A 16747-nucleotide genomic window follows, 5' to 3' on the forward strand; every position below is an offset into this window, starting at 1 on the left:
TATATCCTTAAAGTTTATACTATAAAAATCCTTTGAGATTTTTATTATTTTGATCTTTATTTATTTATGTTGCACATCTTTTATTCCATTTCAGATCAGGGATAAGGTGAAGTCAAGAGAGACCCGAAAGAAAGTGTTAAGGGATTCTAGCTGCCTGTCAAGAAGTTTCTCGAAGGTTATATTAGGTATTCAGATAAGTAGATAGAATGATATTGAATTCTGCTCTGAAACCTCAACCTGTAGGGTGCTGAGGTAACTGTTATGTATTGTTACACCCTAGTTAATGGTGTTCATAGACTCAGTGAATGGATAGACAAACACTCTATTAAGTGAAGCACATTTAGACATTTCTTGGAATGACTCAGGACATTGGTATTCTTTTGGCAGATCTACTTAGTGATTACCTAAAAAATAAACAATCATGCAAGCCATAAATATACACATGTGCACAAACCATCTGAAGTATAACAAATTAAAGATAATGCCAAACTGGTATGTTTTTATGAAAAACAGACACCAGGTTTCTTGTGATTATGTATCCATGAGTGCTTTTTACATTGTCAAACATGGACCTGGAAGGATGATGGCTCACTAATTAAGACTCCTGGCTCTCCTTTCAGACAACCTAAGTTCAATGGTAGACAACCATCTGCCACATCACAACCATCTTAGCACTCTGATACCTTTTCTCCTCATGAAAGCATACAGATAAATAGAACACAAATATACAGAAAATTCATAAAGAAATAAATGTTGTACCTTGACAAACTCCTCATTTCCTTTCACTCTCCCTTGGTGCAAGACCTCCAAGCCTAGAGACCAAAGAAAACTATGCTATTGCTGGCCAATTCAGCTCAGTGGACACACCTGAATCTCCACATGCTCTCTTCACAGAGCCACACAACTGCTACCGATCAACACACCTGTTATAATTAATTGGACCATTGTTTTACTTCTTTGTGAAATTGATGGAATTTTCTAATTTCAAGACTTTTTCAGCTACGTGTATATCTGAATGTGAATTATATAAGTTTGGTCATGAGAAAGTGAGGATTCACAAAAGCCAGAAAAGCAGGTTTTATTACATGAAGACTGAGTTCCATTTGAGAGTCACCTGATTATAAGCTCAGAAATCAAACTTTGATCCTCTGCAACAGTAGCATGTGCTCTAAGCCTGTGAGCAATTTCTCTCAAACTATAGGTCATTTGTTTTAAGAATATGAAAGCGTGTTTACTGTGGACAAATGTTAGGTGAGTTCACTGGTCCCAAGGAATAAGGCCAGGTATCTGGACATACAGACAAAAAGACAGGTTGTAGGCGAAGAGAGAAAGAAGGAGCCTGAGAGAGGTTTCTTGTTCTTTTTTGTTCTTTTGTCTTCTTGTGCACCTTAGGGCAGCATAAATGTCCAGATGGGTCCCAACTTAGCTGATAACCTTATTAATCTTTCCAAGAGTATGAAATGTGATATTCCTGGCATCAATGTGTTTATTTTGGCTTCTCTCCACAGAGCATTTGTTGAGTAATTAAATTTAGATCCATTATTCATTGTAGACAATAACAATGATATTTAAACAGAGAACCTATGATCTATGTGTTTAATAAATACAATGTATAATAAATTATTTTATTGATAGTTCACTCTCCAGTAAGGAGTTATAATGAATAGTCTGAGGGAGAACTTTTTTTTACAACTCAAGATTTAGAATAAAATTCTTTTGTAAAGAAAATGCTTTATATAGTAGAGGGACCTGCATATTATTGGACACCTTACATACACTTTGGGTGCTACATATAGTTTGAGAGTCCATAGGAATAATGCTCTACAGTCATGTGGCTGTAGCATAGAGTGTGCATAGGTTCCCGGTAGTAGTCTCATGGAGGCATGACAAAAAGATCAAGAGTAGAAAGTCAGAGTGGAAAGCCTGTTTCCTTTGTCCTGGGTTGTCTTCTTCCATTTAGGCATCTCTGAGGGGTGCAAGGTGCCTTGTGGTCTGAATGTACTGTATTTTCATCTTCCATGATCCATTTAATCCTACTTCATTGGAGCTATGTCTATGTTGCTTACTTTAGTTTAAATGTTTACTGCACTTAACTGAGCAGTGAAACAAGAGGGTTGTAAATGTAGCCGAGGAAAAGGACAAGGAAAAGAAGTATCAAGAAAACTTTTATTTTGTACATGGCAATTTCACCCTGACATTAGCTTCACTCATGCAATACCAGTGTCTTTCCATTCTGAACCCATTCAACATAAGCCTGTTTTTTACTGAAATACAGAAGTTCTACTTCACAATTTACTGCCAGCAACAACAAAGCCTGGGCCCATTATGATAGACACAACGCTTACCACATGTATAACAGATTTCTGTAGCAAACGAGATGTTCTTGGGCTGCCTTATTGCCCTGTGTGTATCCGTGAGCTCACGACAAAGTTGGGAAAATCTTGCTACAGAAACTTGAGATGAGTCATCATAGCACTCCAGAGGGGCAGGGTATTGTTCCACATTCACCTGGCTCCAGTTGGCTGTGTGCTGCAACAGGTCCTTCAGAATGGGCATGGAGAACTTGTTGCTGTAGAACTTGACTGTGGTGAGCTGAGAGCAATTTCTGAGGGCAGGTAGGAGGGCATAAAGCTGAGGGTCCTTCATCCCACACCACTGCAAATTCAGAGTCTCAAGAGTGTCTGCCACTTTCTCTAGGAGACCTCTAAGGGGCATCACATCCAAACCATATAAGAGCACTCCTATCAATTCCAGATGTTTTAAGTGAAAGAGGCTCTGAGAGCAGGAGAAGGAATCCAAGTCGTTCTGTGAAATTATGTAGCAAGTAACTGAGAGGGTCTCCAAAGGCGTCATCAGGTACCTAGGGATAGAACAGGGGATCAGTTCTGGCTAATGGTGTTGTAGATATTTGGCTGGAATGTACAGAGTGGTAGAGGGAACCAGTTGCCCCATGGTGAGTTTGACTAAATGGTCAAGGACATCATTTATGGTGCTTCCTATTGGAAATTGATCAGTCATGCCCACTCCACAGTTCATGTACTGACTTCACTCTCAAACTGAAAAGCGGTTCAGCTCATGAGTCCAGAAAGCACACAGAAGAACATCCATCCCAAGAAAAGCATCTCGATAAATGTTTGCTGTGTGCTCACTGAATCTGGATCTTTCTGAATTCATCCTTGCTCTCATTTGCAGGCCAAGCTCTAAACCCTGTCCCAAGCACTCAGTGCTACTTGGGCTCTCAATGTTTTATCCAAGGGAATTGAGGGAAGATAGAAGGTTGTACTCTCAAATTTAAGCATTTAGCTCAGGTTCACCCTATGCTATTGAGTCCCCCAACTCCTGGGTATGAATCCTGGTAGAATTCCATCCCACTCTTATTATCTATCTTAACTCCAGGTCAATTCTCTAATTAATGAGTGCTCATTTGGGTTGGAGATTTAGATCAGTGGGAGAGCGCTTGCCTAGGAAGCGCAAGGCCCTGGGTTCGGTCACCAGATCCAGGAAAAAAAATGAGTGCTCATTTGAAACACTGATTTCACTTGTAAAATTAACCGGGTGTCACTCAGTATACATAAAAATAGGACATAAATCCTGAGTCTTATGTGTCTCTGAATGTTTGTTCCTAGTGACTGCTGACATCATACACCACTAATCCTTAAGATAAGAGAGACAGATTTGCTTTGGGAGCTGAACTAGCTGTTCATTCTTACTTACCTGAGGACTTGATTCATGTGATCTCTAAGAAAATGGCAGTAAAACATACTGAGATGCTGGAGACAATTGAACTTGGAGAACTGAGAAATAAACTTCTTGATACATGTGGCTTCTCTGTCTCCTGTTTCATTGCGATTAGAGGAGATTATCTTCAGGGGTGCCAGGGAGACTTTGCGGAGATGTCTCATCTGTCCAAAGTAGGGAGCAAAATGTGCCAGCTCTAAAAGTGTCCACTCATTATGCAGTTCAAATTCTGTGATATGCTGTGGATCAAAAACTTTCAAGATCTCTCTGATAACATGGACTGGCAGATCCCAGATCGTCATCTTTGTACAGCAGAAATGTAGGGAGCCCTTTCTCTCCTGGGCCCACTTTAAGAAGCATGCTTGTTGCTCCTCAAGACAAGAAAAGATGGACAGTTCAACTATGACTTTCACACGTTGCCGCCTCAGTGCATATCTGGGAAAGACCTTCGCTACTTGCTTTTCCTCCAGGTTCTCTGCTGAATGGCTGCTGTCCTCTGCTCCAGTCCATATATTCCAGAAGTTATGGTGCTCATTTCTCAGATCGAGGACCTGTAGTTTTGTCCTCCTGTTGGTGAAACATATGAACCTCATGAGACTCTGAATCAGCTTTTAATACATATATCTAAACTCATCTCTCTCCTATTGAGAGGTATTCTGTTTAAGTACCTGATATCCAAACTAGACTCAGGCATGCTCCAGATCCTTTCCCAGACTTCTGTTCACTTGACTATTTTTATTTCACTAAGGTAAACCTATTTTTAATTAGTCACATTATTAGTGGTTGTGGGAATGCTAAGTATAGGCTCATTCTACTGTGAGGCTATATTTACTCAAGTCTATATTCAACTATAATCCATATTCAACTATGCTTAGTACAAGTAAATTGCTTTCAAGAACCATGTATCCCTGCATGATGATGAGATCAAAAATTTCTGATCCATGTATAACCAAGCCAACCACCTTGACAATCTCTACTGTGTAGTTCATGTGCTGTCTTATACAGTACATAGTTATTCCTTACTTTGGGTGAAACTTTCTTGTCAGTCGCATGTCTACTCCATCTAGCAGAGCCTTCATGGTTTCCCCATTAGGTGTCTTCATCAATGCCCCCACAGGTAGACAGGGAAAAGGCCAAGCTGCCACCATTTCCTTTATGAGGTTGATGTGTCTGCCCTCAAATGCCTCCTTGAACAGTGCTGGGAAGAGTATAGTAGGCAGCTCCCCAAGACAGGATATGGCCATGGCCTCATTTCTTAGCAGAGTCTGCCTTGCCAGCTTCTCAAGTGTGGGTGGGGTATGGCCACTCATCTTCTAAGGTCCTCAGTCAGAAAGCTCCTGGGGAAGGAGTCAGAAAAGAATGCACTTTCAAGAAAAAGTTTATAAAACTTCCTCACAATCACAGCAATGATGAAGCTACTGCTCTGGCAAGGGTAGAAACATCATTTTTCCTCTTCATTCTAAATTGGTCATGTAAAGAAAGACTCTCACACTGGCAATGTGGGAGATATTCGATCCATCAAATGGGTATATAATTTTCTGTTCAAAAGATTTTAAGTGTGACACTTCCATTTTAAAAAAAGTAAGAATGGAGAGAGAATTGATTGCCCAGACGTATGGGCATTCCTGAGACTTCAGGGCAGGAGAGACCTAGAGTACTGCCCACCTTTGCCCACATGTCAGGCCCAAGAGGAAGCTGTATAGGGCATCTGGGAACAGGAAGACATGGGTGCTCAAGTTTCAGGAGCCCTGCAGTCCAAAATGCACCGGGATCTGAGGGGACTCAGTCAAACAGCTCCCTGTACTCAAATCCTGTGGGAGGGAGAGCTAGAACTTCAGAGGGGCAGATTTACCTGGAAAAACAGAAGAGACTACTCTCTGTCCACATTTCTGACTCTAGAGGAAAACACCTAGCACCATCTGGGCCCCCTTTGCACAGGGACAGGGGAGAATGCAGGGCAGGCCTTCAGGTTGCTGACCTCAAAGAGAGCTGAAACCCAGTCCTGAGGAAATACTTCAGACCCAAGACCAGAGGTAAGACCAACTTTTTTACTCCAATTGACCTGCTTGGTGGACTCAGGACACAGTAAGGCAAAATTACTCTGGGACAGGACACTTCCAATTTCTAGCTAGCACCCGATCCTCGCTGATCACAGCCCAGAGCTCCCTGCTACCAACCCCATGGGAGAGACAGCAGATCGCCCAGAAATGTGGGCAATCCTGTGACTGCAGGGCCTGAGAGACTGCCAGTACTGCCCACCTTTGTCCACATCCCTGGACCAAGAGACAACAGTATAGAGCCTCTGGAAACAGGAAGATAAGGGCACTCAAGCTGCAGGAGCCCGGCAGTCCAGACTGTGCCCAGATCTGAAGGGACCTGTTCAAACAACACCTTGCACCCAAATCCCATGGGAGGGAGAGCTAGACTTTCAGAAGGGCAGACACGCCTGGGAAACCAGAGGAGACTACTCTATGTCCATGTTTCTGACTCAACGGGAAAACACCTAGTGCCATCTGAGCCACCTGTGCACAGGAACCCAGGAAAGGTGGGGCAGGCCGTTCTGGTTGCTGCCCTCAAGGAGAGCTGAAACTGAGACCCAAGGAGCGATTTCAGGCACCAGACCAGAGGTAAGACCAACTTTTCTGCTTCAAGTAAACTGCCTGGTGGACTCAGGACACACACCCACAGGAACAGCTGAGAGCCAGTAGACAGGAACGACTACATGCCTGAAAGGAGAACACTCTGTTCCTAAAACTGACTGAAAGAAAACAGGAAAACAGGTCTACAGCACTCCTGACACACAGGCCTATAGGAATGTTCTAGCTACTGTCAGAAATAGCAGAACAAGGTAGCACCAGAGACAGCCTCATGGTGAGAGACAAGCCCAGGAACCCAAGCAACAAAAACCAAGACTACATGGCATCATCGGAATCTAATTCTCCCACCAAAGCAAACACTGAATATCCAAACACAGCAGAAAAGCAAGATCTACATTTAAAATAACATTTGATCATGATGATGGAGGACATCAAGAAAGATATAGAAACATTTTTAGAGAAATGCAGGAAAACACAAACAAGTAGAAACCCTTAGAGAGGGAACACAAAAATTCCTGAAAGAATTACAGGGAAACATAAACAGGTGAAGGAATTAAAAATGGAAATAGAAGCAAAAAAGAAAGCACCAAGGGAGACAACCCTGGATATAGAAAACCGAAAAAGAGAGAGAGAGAGAGAGAGAGAGAGAGAGAGAGAGAGAGAGAGAGAGAGAGAGAGAGAGACAAGGAGCCGCAGATACAAGCATAACCAAAACAATACAAGACGTAGAAGAGAGAACCTCAGGAGCAGAAGATTCCACAGAAATCATCAGCTCTGAATGCCTGCAGAAAGAAACAGGAGAGAGCATATATGAACAGCTTGAGAGCACACCTAAAAGTTCTAGAACAAAAAGAAGCAAATACACACAGGAGGAGAAGAGGGCAGGATATAATCAAACTAAGAGCTGAAATCAACCAAGTAGAAACAAAAAGGACTATACAAAGAATCAACAGAACCAAAAGCTGGTTCTTTGAGGAAAAAATGAAATAGATAAACCCTTAGCCAGACTAACCAGGGGACACAGAGAGTATGTCCAAATTGGCAAAATCAGAAATGAAAAGGGAGACATAACAGAGCCAGAGGAAATTCAAAAAATCATCAGATCCTACAACAAAAGCCTATATTCAACAAAACTTGAAAATCTGGAGGAAATGGACAATTTCCTAGACAGATAACAGGTACCATAGTTAAATCAGGAACACATAAACCATTTAAACAACCCCATAACTCCTAAAGAAATAGAAGCAGTCATTATAAGTCTCCCAACCAAAAAGAGCCCAAGTTCAAATGGGTTCAGTGCAGAATTCTATCAGACCTTCACAGAAGAACTCATACCAATACTATCCAAATTATTCCACAACATTGAAACAGACGGAGCGCTACCGAATTCCTTCTATGAAGTCACAATTACTCTTATACGCAAATCACACAAAGACCCAACAAAGAAAGAACTTCAGACCAATTTCCCTTATGAAGATCGATGGAAAATACTCAATAAAATTCTAGCAAACCAAACCACTGAACTGACAATGGGACCCCGTTGAAGGAATCAGAGAAAGGACTGGTAGAGCTTGTACGGGCTCAAGACCCCATATGAACAACAATGCCAAGCAAGCAGAGCTTCCAGGGACTAGGCCACTACCCAAAGGCTATACATGGACTGACCCTGGGCTCCAACCTCATGGGTAGCAATGAATAGCCTAGTAAGAGCACCAGTGGAAGGGGAAGGCCTTGGTCCTGCCAAGACTGAACCCCCCAGTGAACATGATTGTTGGCCGGAGGGCGGTAATGGGGGGGTATGGGGAGGGGAACACCCATGGAGAAGGGGAGCACGAGGGGTTAGGGGGATGTTGGCCCGGAACCCGGGAAAGGGAATAACAATCGAAATGTAAACAAGAAATACTCAAGTTAATAAAGATTAAAAAAAATATTCTAGCAAACCGAATCCAAGAGCACATCAAACTAATCATCGATCATGATCAAGTAGGCTTCATCCCAGGTATGCAGGGATGGTTTAATATATGGACAACCATCAACATAATCCACTATATAAACAAACTGAAAGATAAAAACCACATGATCATTTCATTAGATGCTGAGGAAGCATTTGACAAAATTCAACACCTCTTCATGGTAAGTCCTGGAAAGATCAGGAATTCAAGGCCCATACCTAAACATAGTAAAAGCCATATACAGCAAACCAGTAGCTAACATTAGACTAAATGGAGAGAAATTTGAAGCAATCCAACTGAAATCAGGGACTAGACAATGCTGCCCACTCTCTCCCTACTTATTTTATATAGTCTCAAAGTTCTAGCCAGAGCAGTCCTACAACAAAAGGAGATCAAAGGAATACAGATCGGAAAGGAAGAAATGAAAATACCACTAATTGCAGATGATATGACAGTGTATTTAAGTGATCCCAAAAGTTCCACCAGAGCACTGCTAAACCTGATAAACACCTTCAGCAAAGTGGCTGAGTATAAAATTAACTCAAATAAATCAGTAGCCTTCCTCTACACAAAAGAGAAACCAGCCAAGAAAGAAATTAGGGAAATGACACCCTTCATAATAGTCCCAAATAATATAAAATACCTTGGTGTAACTTTAACCAAGCAAGTGAAAGATCTGTAAGATTTTCAAGCCTCTGAAAAAGAAATTGAAGAAGAACTCAGACAATGGAAAGATCTCTTATGCTCATGAATTGGCAAGATTAATACAGTTAAAATGTCCATTTTACCAAAAGCAATCTACAGATTCCATGGAATCACCATCAAAATTCCAAACCAATTCTTCATAGAGTTAGACAAAACAATTTGCACATTCATCTGGAATAAGAAAAAAAAAACCAGGATAGCTAAAACTATCCTCAACAATAAAAGGACTTCAGGGGGAAATCACTATCCCTGAACTCAAGTAGTAATACAGAGCAATAATGATAAAAAGCTGTGTGGTATTGGTACAGAGACAGGCAGAGAGAGCAGTGGAATAGAATTGAAGACCCAAAAATGAACCCACACAGCTATCTATGGTCATTGATTTTTTTTTTTGGCAAAGTGGCCAAAACAATCAACTGGAAAAAAAGCTAGCCTTTCAGCAAATGGTGCTGGTTCAACTGGAAGTCAGCATGTAGAATAATGTAGATCGAACCATTCTTATCACACTATACAGAGTTTAAGTCCAAATAGATCAAGTACATCCATATCAAACCAGATACACTCAAACTAATAGAAGAAAGAGTGTGGAAGAATCTCGAACACATGATCACTGGAGAAAAAATGTCCTGAAAAAAACACCAATGGCTTATGCTCTAAGATCAAGAATTGAAAAGTGGGATCTCATGAAACTACAAAGCTTCTGTAAGGCAAAGGACACTGTAGTTAGGACAAAACAGCAATCAACAGGTTGGGAAAAGACCTTTATCAACCCTACAACTAATAGAGGGCTTATATACAAAATATACAAATAACTCATAAATTTAGACTACCTAGAAACAAGTAATCCTAATAAAATGGGTTCAGAGCTAAACAAAGAATTCACAGATGAGGAATGTCGAATGGGTGAGAAGGACCTAAAGAAATGTTCAACATCTTTAGTCATAAGGGAAATGCTAATCAAAACAACCCTGAGATTCCACCACGCACCAGTCAGAATGACTAAGATAAAACCTCCAGTGACAGCAAATGCTGGCGAGGATGTGGAGAGAGAGGAACACTCCTTCTTTGTTGGTGGGATTACAGACTGGTACTACCATTCTGGAAATCAGTCTGGAGGTTCCTCATAAAATTGAACATTGCACTACTTGAGGACCCAGCTATACCTCTCTTGGGCTTATAACCAAAAGGTGCTCCAAAAAATAGCAAAGACACATGCTTCACTATGTTCATAGCAGCCTTATTTATAATAGCCAGAAGCTGGAAAGAACCCAGATGCCCTTCAACAGAGGAATGGATACAGAAAAATGTGGTACATCTATACAATGGAATACTACTCAGCTATCAAAAATAATGACTTTGTGAAATTCATAGGCAAATGAATGGAACTGGAAAATGTCATCCTGAGTAAGGTAACTCAATCACAGGAAAACACACATGGGATGCACTCATTGATAAGTGGATATTAGCAAAAATGCTCAAATTACCCTAGATGCACCGAATACATGAAACTCGAGGAGGATGACCAAAATTCGTTTTTTTTTTTTTCTCTTTTTCTTTTTTTCGGAGCTGGGGACCAAACCCAGGGCCTTGTGTTTGCTAGGCAAGCGCTCTACCACTAAGCTAAATCCCCAACCCCTTTTTTTTTATTTTCAAAATTCATATGTGTCACTTCTTCCTTAAAAGGGGAACTGGAATACACTTGGGAGGGGATAAGGAGGCAAAGTTTAGAACAGAAGCAGAAGGAACACCCATTCAGAGCCTGCCTCACATGTGGCCCATACATATACAGTCATCAAACTAGATAAGATGAATGAAGAAAGAAGTGTAGTCTGACAGGAAACAGATTTAGATCTCTCCTGAGAGACACAAACAGAATATGGCAAATACATAGGCGAATGCCAGCAGCAAACCACTGAACTGAGAAAAGGACCTTCATTGAAGGAATTAGAGAAAGGACTGAAAGAGCTTGAAGTGCCTTGAGACCCCATATGAACAACAATGCCAACCAACAATAGTTTTCAAAGCCAAACCACTACCCAAAGACTATACATGGATTGATCCTGGGCTCCAAATGCATAGGTAGCAATGAATAGCCTAGTAAGGCACTGATGGTAGGGGAATCCCTTGGTCCTGCCAAGGCTGTACCCCCAGTGAACATGTTTCCTGAGAGATGCCAGTTATAGGGAGAGGTTTTGGAGGGGAACACCCACATATAAGAGGAGTGGGAGGGGTTAGCGGTATGTTGTCCTGGAAACCGGAAAAGGGAATAACATTTGATAAATACCCAATTTAAGAAAGATGGGGAAAAAAGGAAGAGAGATAGAAAAATGGGAGAGACTTCCAGGACCATACTGTGTATGACAGTAGTTTAAATATGGAACAGAGGAGATCAAATATCAAGAGACAACCACCCAAGGATATACATGGCTCCCAGTTGAAAGATAGCACAACTAACACAGGTCAAAATGTTTAACCTAGAATTATTGCCATCTAAATGAAAAGCAGTAACTAAAATGGAGTAGAGACTGAAGGAAAGGCCATCCAGAGACCACCTACCTTCATTGAGATCCATGCCATCAACAGACATCAAACTCTGACACTATTGCTGATGTCAAGATGTGCTTACAAACAGTAGCCTGGCATGGCTGTCATCTGAGAGGCTATGGCAGCACCTGTCTTAGATAATTGCAGTCACTCACAGGCAACCAATTTCACTGAGCTTGGGGATCTTAATGGGAGAGATAAGGAAGAACAGAAGGAGCTGAATGAGCCTGCAACCCCATAGGAATAACAGTAATATCAACTACCTGGACCACACAGAGCTCCAAAAGATGAATCACCAAACAAAATGTATAGGTGGATTCATGGTTCCAGATAAATATGTAGCAAAGAATTACCTTATCTAGCATCAACGGGGGGAAGGTGCTTGTTCCTGTGGAGACTTGTTGCACCAGAGAAGGGGGATGTTAAAAGGTTGAAGGAGAAGTGGGTGGGTGGATCGGGGAACACCTTAGCATCAAATGAAAGGGAGTTTGGGAGGGGAGTTGTTGAGGGGAGACCAAGAACTGGGATATCCTCTGTAATGTAAATCAATAAAATAATCCAAAAACTGGAAAAGAGAAAAAGAAAGGAAAAGCCAACCAAACTACAAAGAAAAGGTGAAACAAACAAATAAGCAAACAAACAATAAAACAAACAAACAAACAAACAAAACCCTCCGGTCGCGGATCAAAATTGAAATTCTACTAGGAATGACAGCAGTGAGCTCTTATAATTTAGAAGTTTTCCTTGTTCCCAAAAGCAGATCCTATCCAAAAACAGAGCTATGCTAAAAAGATGCAAAGCAAAGGCTAAGGTAAGATATTTGAGTAACTCCCAAGTATAATTCTAGGTATTGTGAGTTAAAGAGGATAAGAGACACATGGTCTCCAGGTCTCCAGTATGAGCCAGGGTCTCACAAAACAAACACAACAAGCATTTGTGAGAATGAAAATATGAGGGAACATGCTAGTAATCTTAGCCCTGAGGAGAGTGCTGAGTCAGGAGTATTTTGATAGCCAGCCTACCCAGAGACACATGGCCATTTGTAGGAAAGCTTGAATAACATAGATTTCTTTTAAAAAATCAACCACAATAATGAAATCAACAGGCTAACCTAGATGTTTGAGATGAAGCTACACCTTGATTTGGAATTAAATCCAAGGTCTTCAATGAGTTTAGATAAAGAGTCAGAAATTAAAATGTGTTATCATATCTTGGAGTCTAAAGGTCTACATCAAACTGCATGACTTAAGGGAAACCAATTACATACCAGTTCTGAGCACTGCACAGAGGTCTCTCAGTCCCAGGGAACCCAGGCAGCTATCCAGGCTCCAGGTCTCTGAATATTTTCTCTGGCTCCACTGGAGACTTTATATACCTCTCTGCCTATCCCTCCCTGTTGCAGCCATGCCTCTAAACCCAAACTGGAATGGCATTAGTTGGTTAAGCTCCACCCTTTGATTTCTTTTTTTTTTTAAGATTTATATCATGTCTCTCTCTTCAGACAGAGGGCATCAGATCCCACTAATGATGGTTGTGAACCACTATGTGGTTGCTGGGATTTGAACTCAGGAACTCTGGAAGAGCAGTCAGTGCCCTTAACCTCTGAGCCACCTCTTCAGCCCCACCCTTTGATTTCTATACATAACTCCCAACCACTTCACTGGTTGAATCAGAGCTCTGTGTGAAAATACCTCCACACAACCCTGCCCCTCAAACATTTCCCTTGTTGATTAACAACACATCACTTAATATTTGGAATTTTTTATTTGCTTACTTATTACATAGTTTTGAGTTTTGTATGATGAGACTGGGTCTTGGTCTTAAGTTAAAGTTGTTTTAGATATTTAAGTTTTAGCAATCCTCCTGACTCAGCATCCTTCTTTCTGCTAGGATTACTGGTGTGAATCACTATACTTGGGTGAATTTTATTCATATGACCAAAAACAGTCTGATTTTGAGTCAATTCAGGGTTCAATCTGTTGCTGATAATAAAAATAAAATAATTCATAGATATTATTGTCACTGGATTTGGGACAAACAATTTTTAACAGTAAGAAGTATGTTCTGGAGATAACGTCTGAATTGGATGAGTCTTCAATAAACAGCAGTAGCATCTCCTCAAACGGTAGAGGCAAGAGCATGGCTTGATTCCATTACTATTTTCTTACGGTACTAGGTGTGGACTGAGTTGGTAGAGTTCCCAGCATTCAGGGTGTCCCAGGTTATTGCTGATGTTAGTTGGTCTTGCTGTTTCTGACTGTAGCTTGTCCCTCCTGTGGGCCTGTGAATCTGTGATCTTCTGAGTGAGAGCACTCCCAGAAGAGCAGCTATTTGAGGTTTTGGGTCTCAGAGCTGTGGGACAGTCTCAGCTCTGGGCACAGATAGAGGTCGGAAGAGTCCTGTACCAGGCTGCCTTGCAGCTCCTGAGGCCTGGGTGCTCAGGCGTGTCTCTCCTTGGACAGTCAATAGAGAGAAAATGAGGTCCCATATGTGGGCTCTCTGCTTAGGAGGGAGGGTACACCTGACAGACCAGCTCTCTGAAGGCATGTTTTGTGTCTGAGGGCTGTGGAATGGCCCCAGCTCTGGGAGCAGATGGAGACCCACAAAGCCATATTCTTTTTTTTTTTTTTTTGGTTCTTTTTTTTTTTTAGGAGATGGGGACCGAACCCAGGGCCTTGCGCTTCCTAGGTAAGTGCTCTACCACTGAGCTAAATCCCCAGCCCCCAAAGCCATATTCTTAAGGGTTTCCTCTAACCCTAAATCCAGTTTGGTGAAATAACATGGCAAAGATGTTTGTGGATTTTGGGCTTGAGAACCATGGAGAATACCAGAATAGTCTGGTGAACTTTAATGATCCGTTTGTCCTTTCCACATTGCTTCCTCTCCCATAATCCATTTTGCCAGAGCTCTGACACTCAGCATTTGTACACTTGTAATATCTCACATTCAAGTCTGGATGTTTAGATTTTCTCTTCCTCTTAACACCCATACATATTATTTATTGCTGGCTAGGTAAAATACTTCAAGCCTATAACACAGGGTAGACTCAAACTAGATATTATCCTGTTTCTGACTCCTTGTATGGTATGAGCGTTAAACCTGTCTACCTTCCATTCTTGGTGGCACCATCTCTAGACAATTTGTCCAGCTGATCCTTTCTGGTTTTCTTCCTAAGATTCATATAATAGGGGCTGGAGAGATGACTAAGCAGTTATGAGCATTGACTGTGCTTCCAGAGGACTTGCGTTCATTCCCAGCACACAGGTGATGGCTCAAAACTGTCCATGATTCCAGATCCAGGGAACCTAAGACCTTCATACAAACATACATGGAGGTAACCCACCACTACCTGTAAAATAAAAGATAACAAATGATATAGAAATGAAAAAGCAGATTTACATCACATTTAAACTATTTATCTTTGCACCATGCAGTACTGTGTATGTCTTATGGTCATCAGTTCTTAGGATCCTAAAAGGTGTTACAGATGGGAGTATCTTTGTGAATGTGGGAAAATGAGCTATGGTTCTCTGTAAAAGCAGTCAGTGCTCTTGACCAGTTAGTCACCTCCCTCTTCCCCCACTTTCTGTCTTTTATTTATTGAAAATAGATTCTTTTCATAACATTATGTTCTGATTATATCTTTCCCACCCCAACCTATCTGGATCCACTCCACCTTCTCTTCTATCTCAATCCACACCCTTTCTGTCTCTCCTCAAAAACAAACAGGCAGTTAAAGAATACCAAAAAAATGGAGCCAGGTGTGGTGAAACACACCTTTAATCCTAGTACTTAGGAGGAACAGGCAGGTACATAGATATCTATGAGCTGATCTAGCCTGATCTACTAAGTGATTTCCAGGACAGCCAGAGGTACTTAGAGAAATCATTTCTCAACAAGCATATAATTAAACAAACAAAGAAATGAAAATCAAACAAATAAAGGATCATATGAAAATAGAACAAAAAGAAACATGGTGGAATATGATGAAATAAAGAGTTGGAGGACAAGAAGTTAGACTTGAGAGAGTCAAATAACCCTATTAAAATGGGGTATAGTGTTAAACAAAATATTCTCATGTGAGGAATATCGAATGGCCAAAAAGCACCTAAAGAAATGTTCAATGGGGAATCATTATCCCTGAACTCAAGCAGTATTACAGAACAATCGTGATTTAAAAAAAAAAAACAAAAACAAAAACAAAAAAACAAAAAAAAAAAAACAAAAAAAAACCCTATATGGTATTGGTACAGAGACAGACAGATAGACCAGTGGAATAGAATTGGAGACCGAAAAATGAAACTACACACCTATGGTCACTTGATTTTTGACAAAGGAGCCAAAACCATCCAATGGAAAAAAGATAGCATTTTCAGCAAATGGTGCTGGTTCAACTGGACATCAACGTGTAAAGAATGCAGATTGATCCATACCCTTATCACCCTGTATACAGCTTAAGTCCAAGTGGATTAAGGGCCTCCACATCAAACCAGATACACTAATACTAACAGAAGAAAATGTGGGAAAGAATCTCGAACGAATGGGCACTGGAGAAAATTTCCTGAACAAAACACCAATGGCTTATGCTCTAAGATCCAGAATCGACAAATGGGATTTCATAAAACTGCAAAGCTTCTGTAAGGCAAAGGACACTGTGGTTAGGACAAAACGGCAACCAACAGATTGGGAAAATATCATTACCAATCCTACAACTGATAGAGGGCTCATATCCAAATATACAAAGAAATCATGAAGTTAGTTTGCAGGGAGTCAAATAACCCTATTAAAAAATGGGTTTCAGAGCCAAACAAAGAATTCACAACAGGGAACTGCCAAATGGCTAAGAAGCACCTAAAGAAATGTTCGACCTCTTTAGTCCTAAAGGAAATGCAAATCAAAACAACCCTGAGATACCACTTCATACCAGTCAGAATCGCTAAGATCAATAACTCCGGTGCCAGCAAATGCTGGCAAGAATGTGGAAAAAGAGGAACACTCCTCCATTGTTGGTGGGATTGCAGACTGGTACAACCATTCTAGAAATCAGTCTGGAGGTTCTTCAGAAAATTGGACATTGAAATACATGAGGACCCAGCTATACCTCTCCTGGGCATATACCCAAAAGATGGCCCAACATATAAAAAAGACACATGCTCCACTATGTTCATAGCAGCCTTATTTATAATAGCCAGAAGCTGGAAAGAACCCAGA

General features: G+C 41.1%; 1 protein-coding gene across 3 annotated transcripts; it reads right to left on the minus strand.

Moving 5' to 3' along the window:
• Window positions 1-2292: 2292 nt before the first annotated feature.
• Window positions 2293-9770, minus strand: Pramef8l2 (PRAME family member 8 like 2). 3 transcript variants are annotated; one of them, XM_087584517.1, is made up of 4 exons: window positions 9753-9770; window positions 4762-5051; window positions 3715-4305; window positions 2293-2860 (listed from the first exon to the last, which is right to left on the minus strand). In XM_087584517.1, the coding sequence occupies exons 2-4, from the start codon at window positions 5046-5048 to the stop codon at window positions 2293-2295; spliced, it is 1446 nt and encodes a 481-aa protein (XP_087440643.1). In that variant the 5' UTR covers window positions 5049-5051; window positions 9753-9770. The 3 variants fall into 3 exon arrangements, with proteins under 3 accessions (XP_087440643.1, XP_087440642.1, XP_087440644.1); XM_087584516.1 differs by lacking the exon at window positions 9753-9770 and having other exon boundaries at window positions 4762-5048; XM_087584518.1 differs by lacking the exons at window positions 3715-4305; window positions 9753-9770 and having other exon boundaries at window positions 4762-5048.
• Between the last annotated feature and the right edge of the window lie 6977 nt (window positions 9771-16747).

This window comes from Rattus norvegicus, chromosome 14 (assembly GCF_021556685.1).
Source record: "Rattus norvegicus strain SHRSP/BbbUtx chromosome 14, alternate assembly SHRSP_T2T, whole genome shotgun sequence".
Lineage (NCBI taxonomy): Eukaryota > Metazoa > Chordata > Mammalia > Rodentia > Muridae > Rattus > Rattus norvegicus.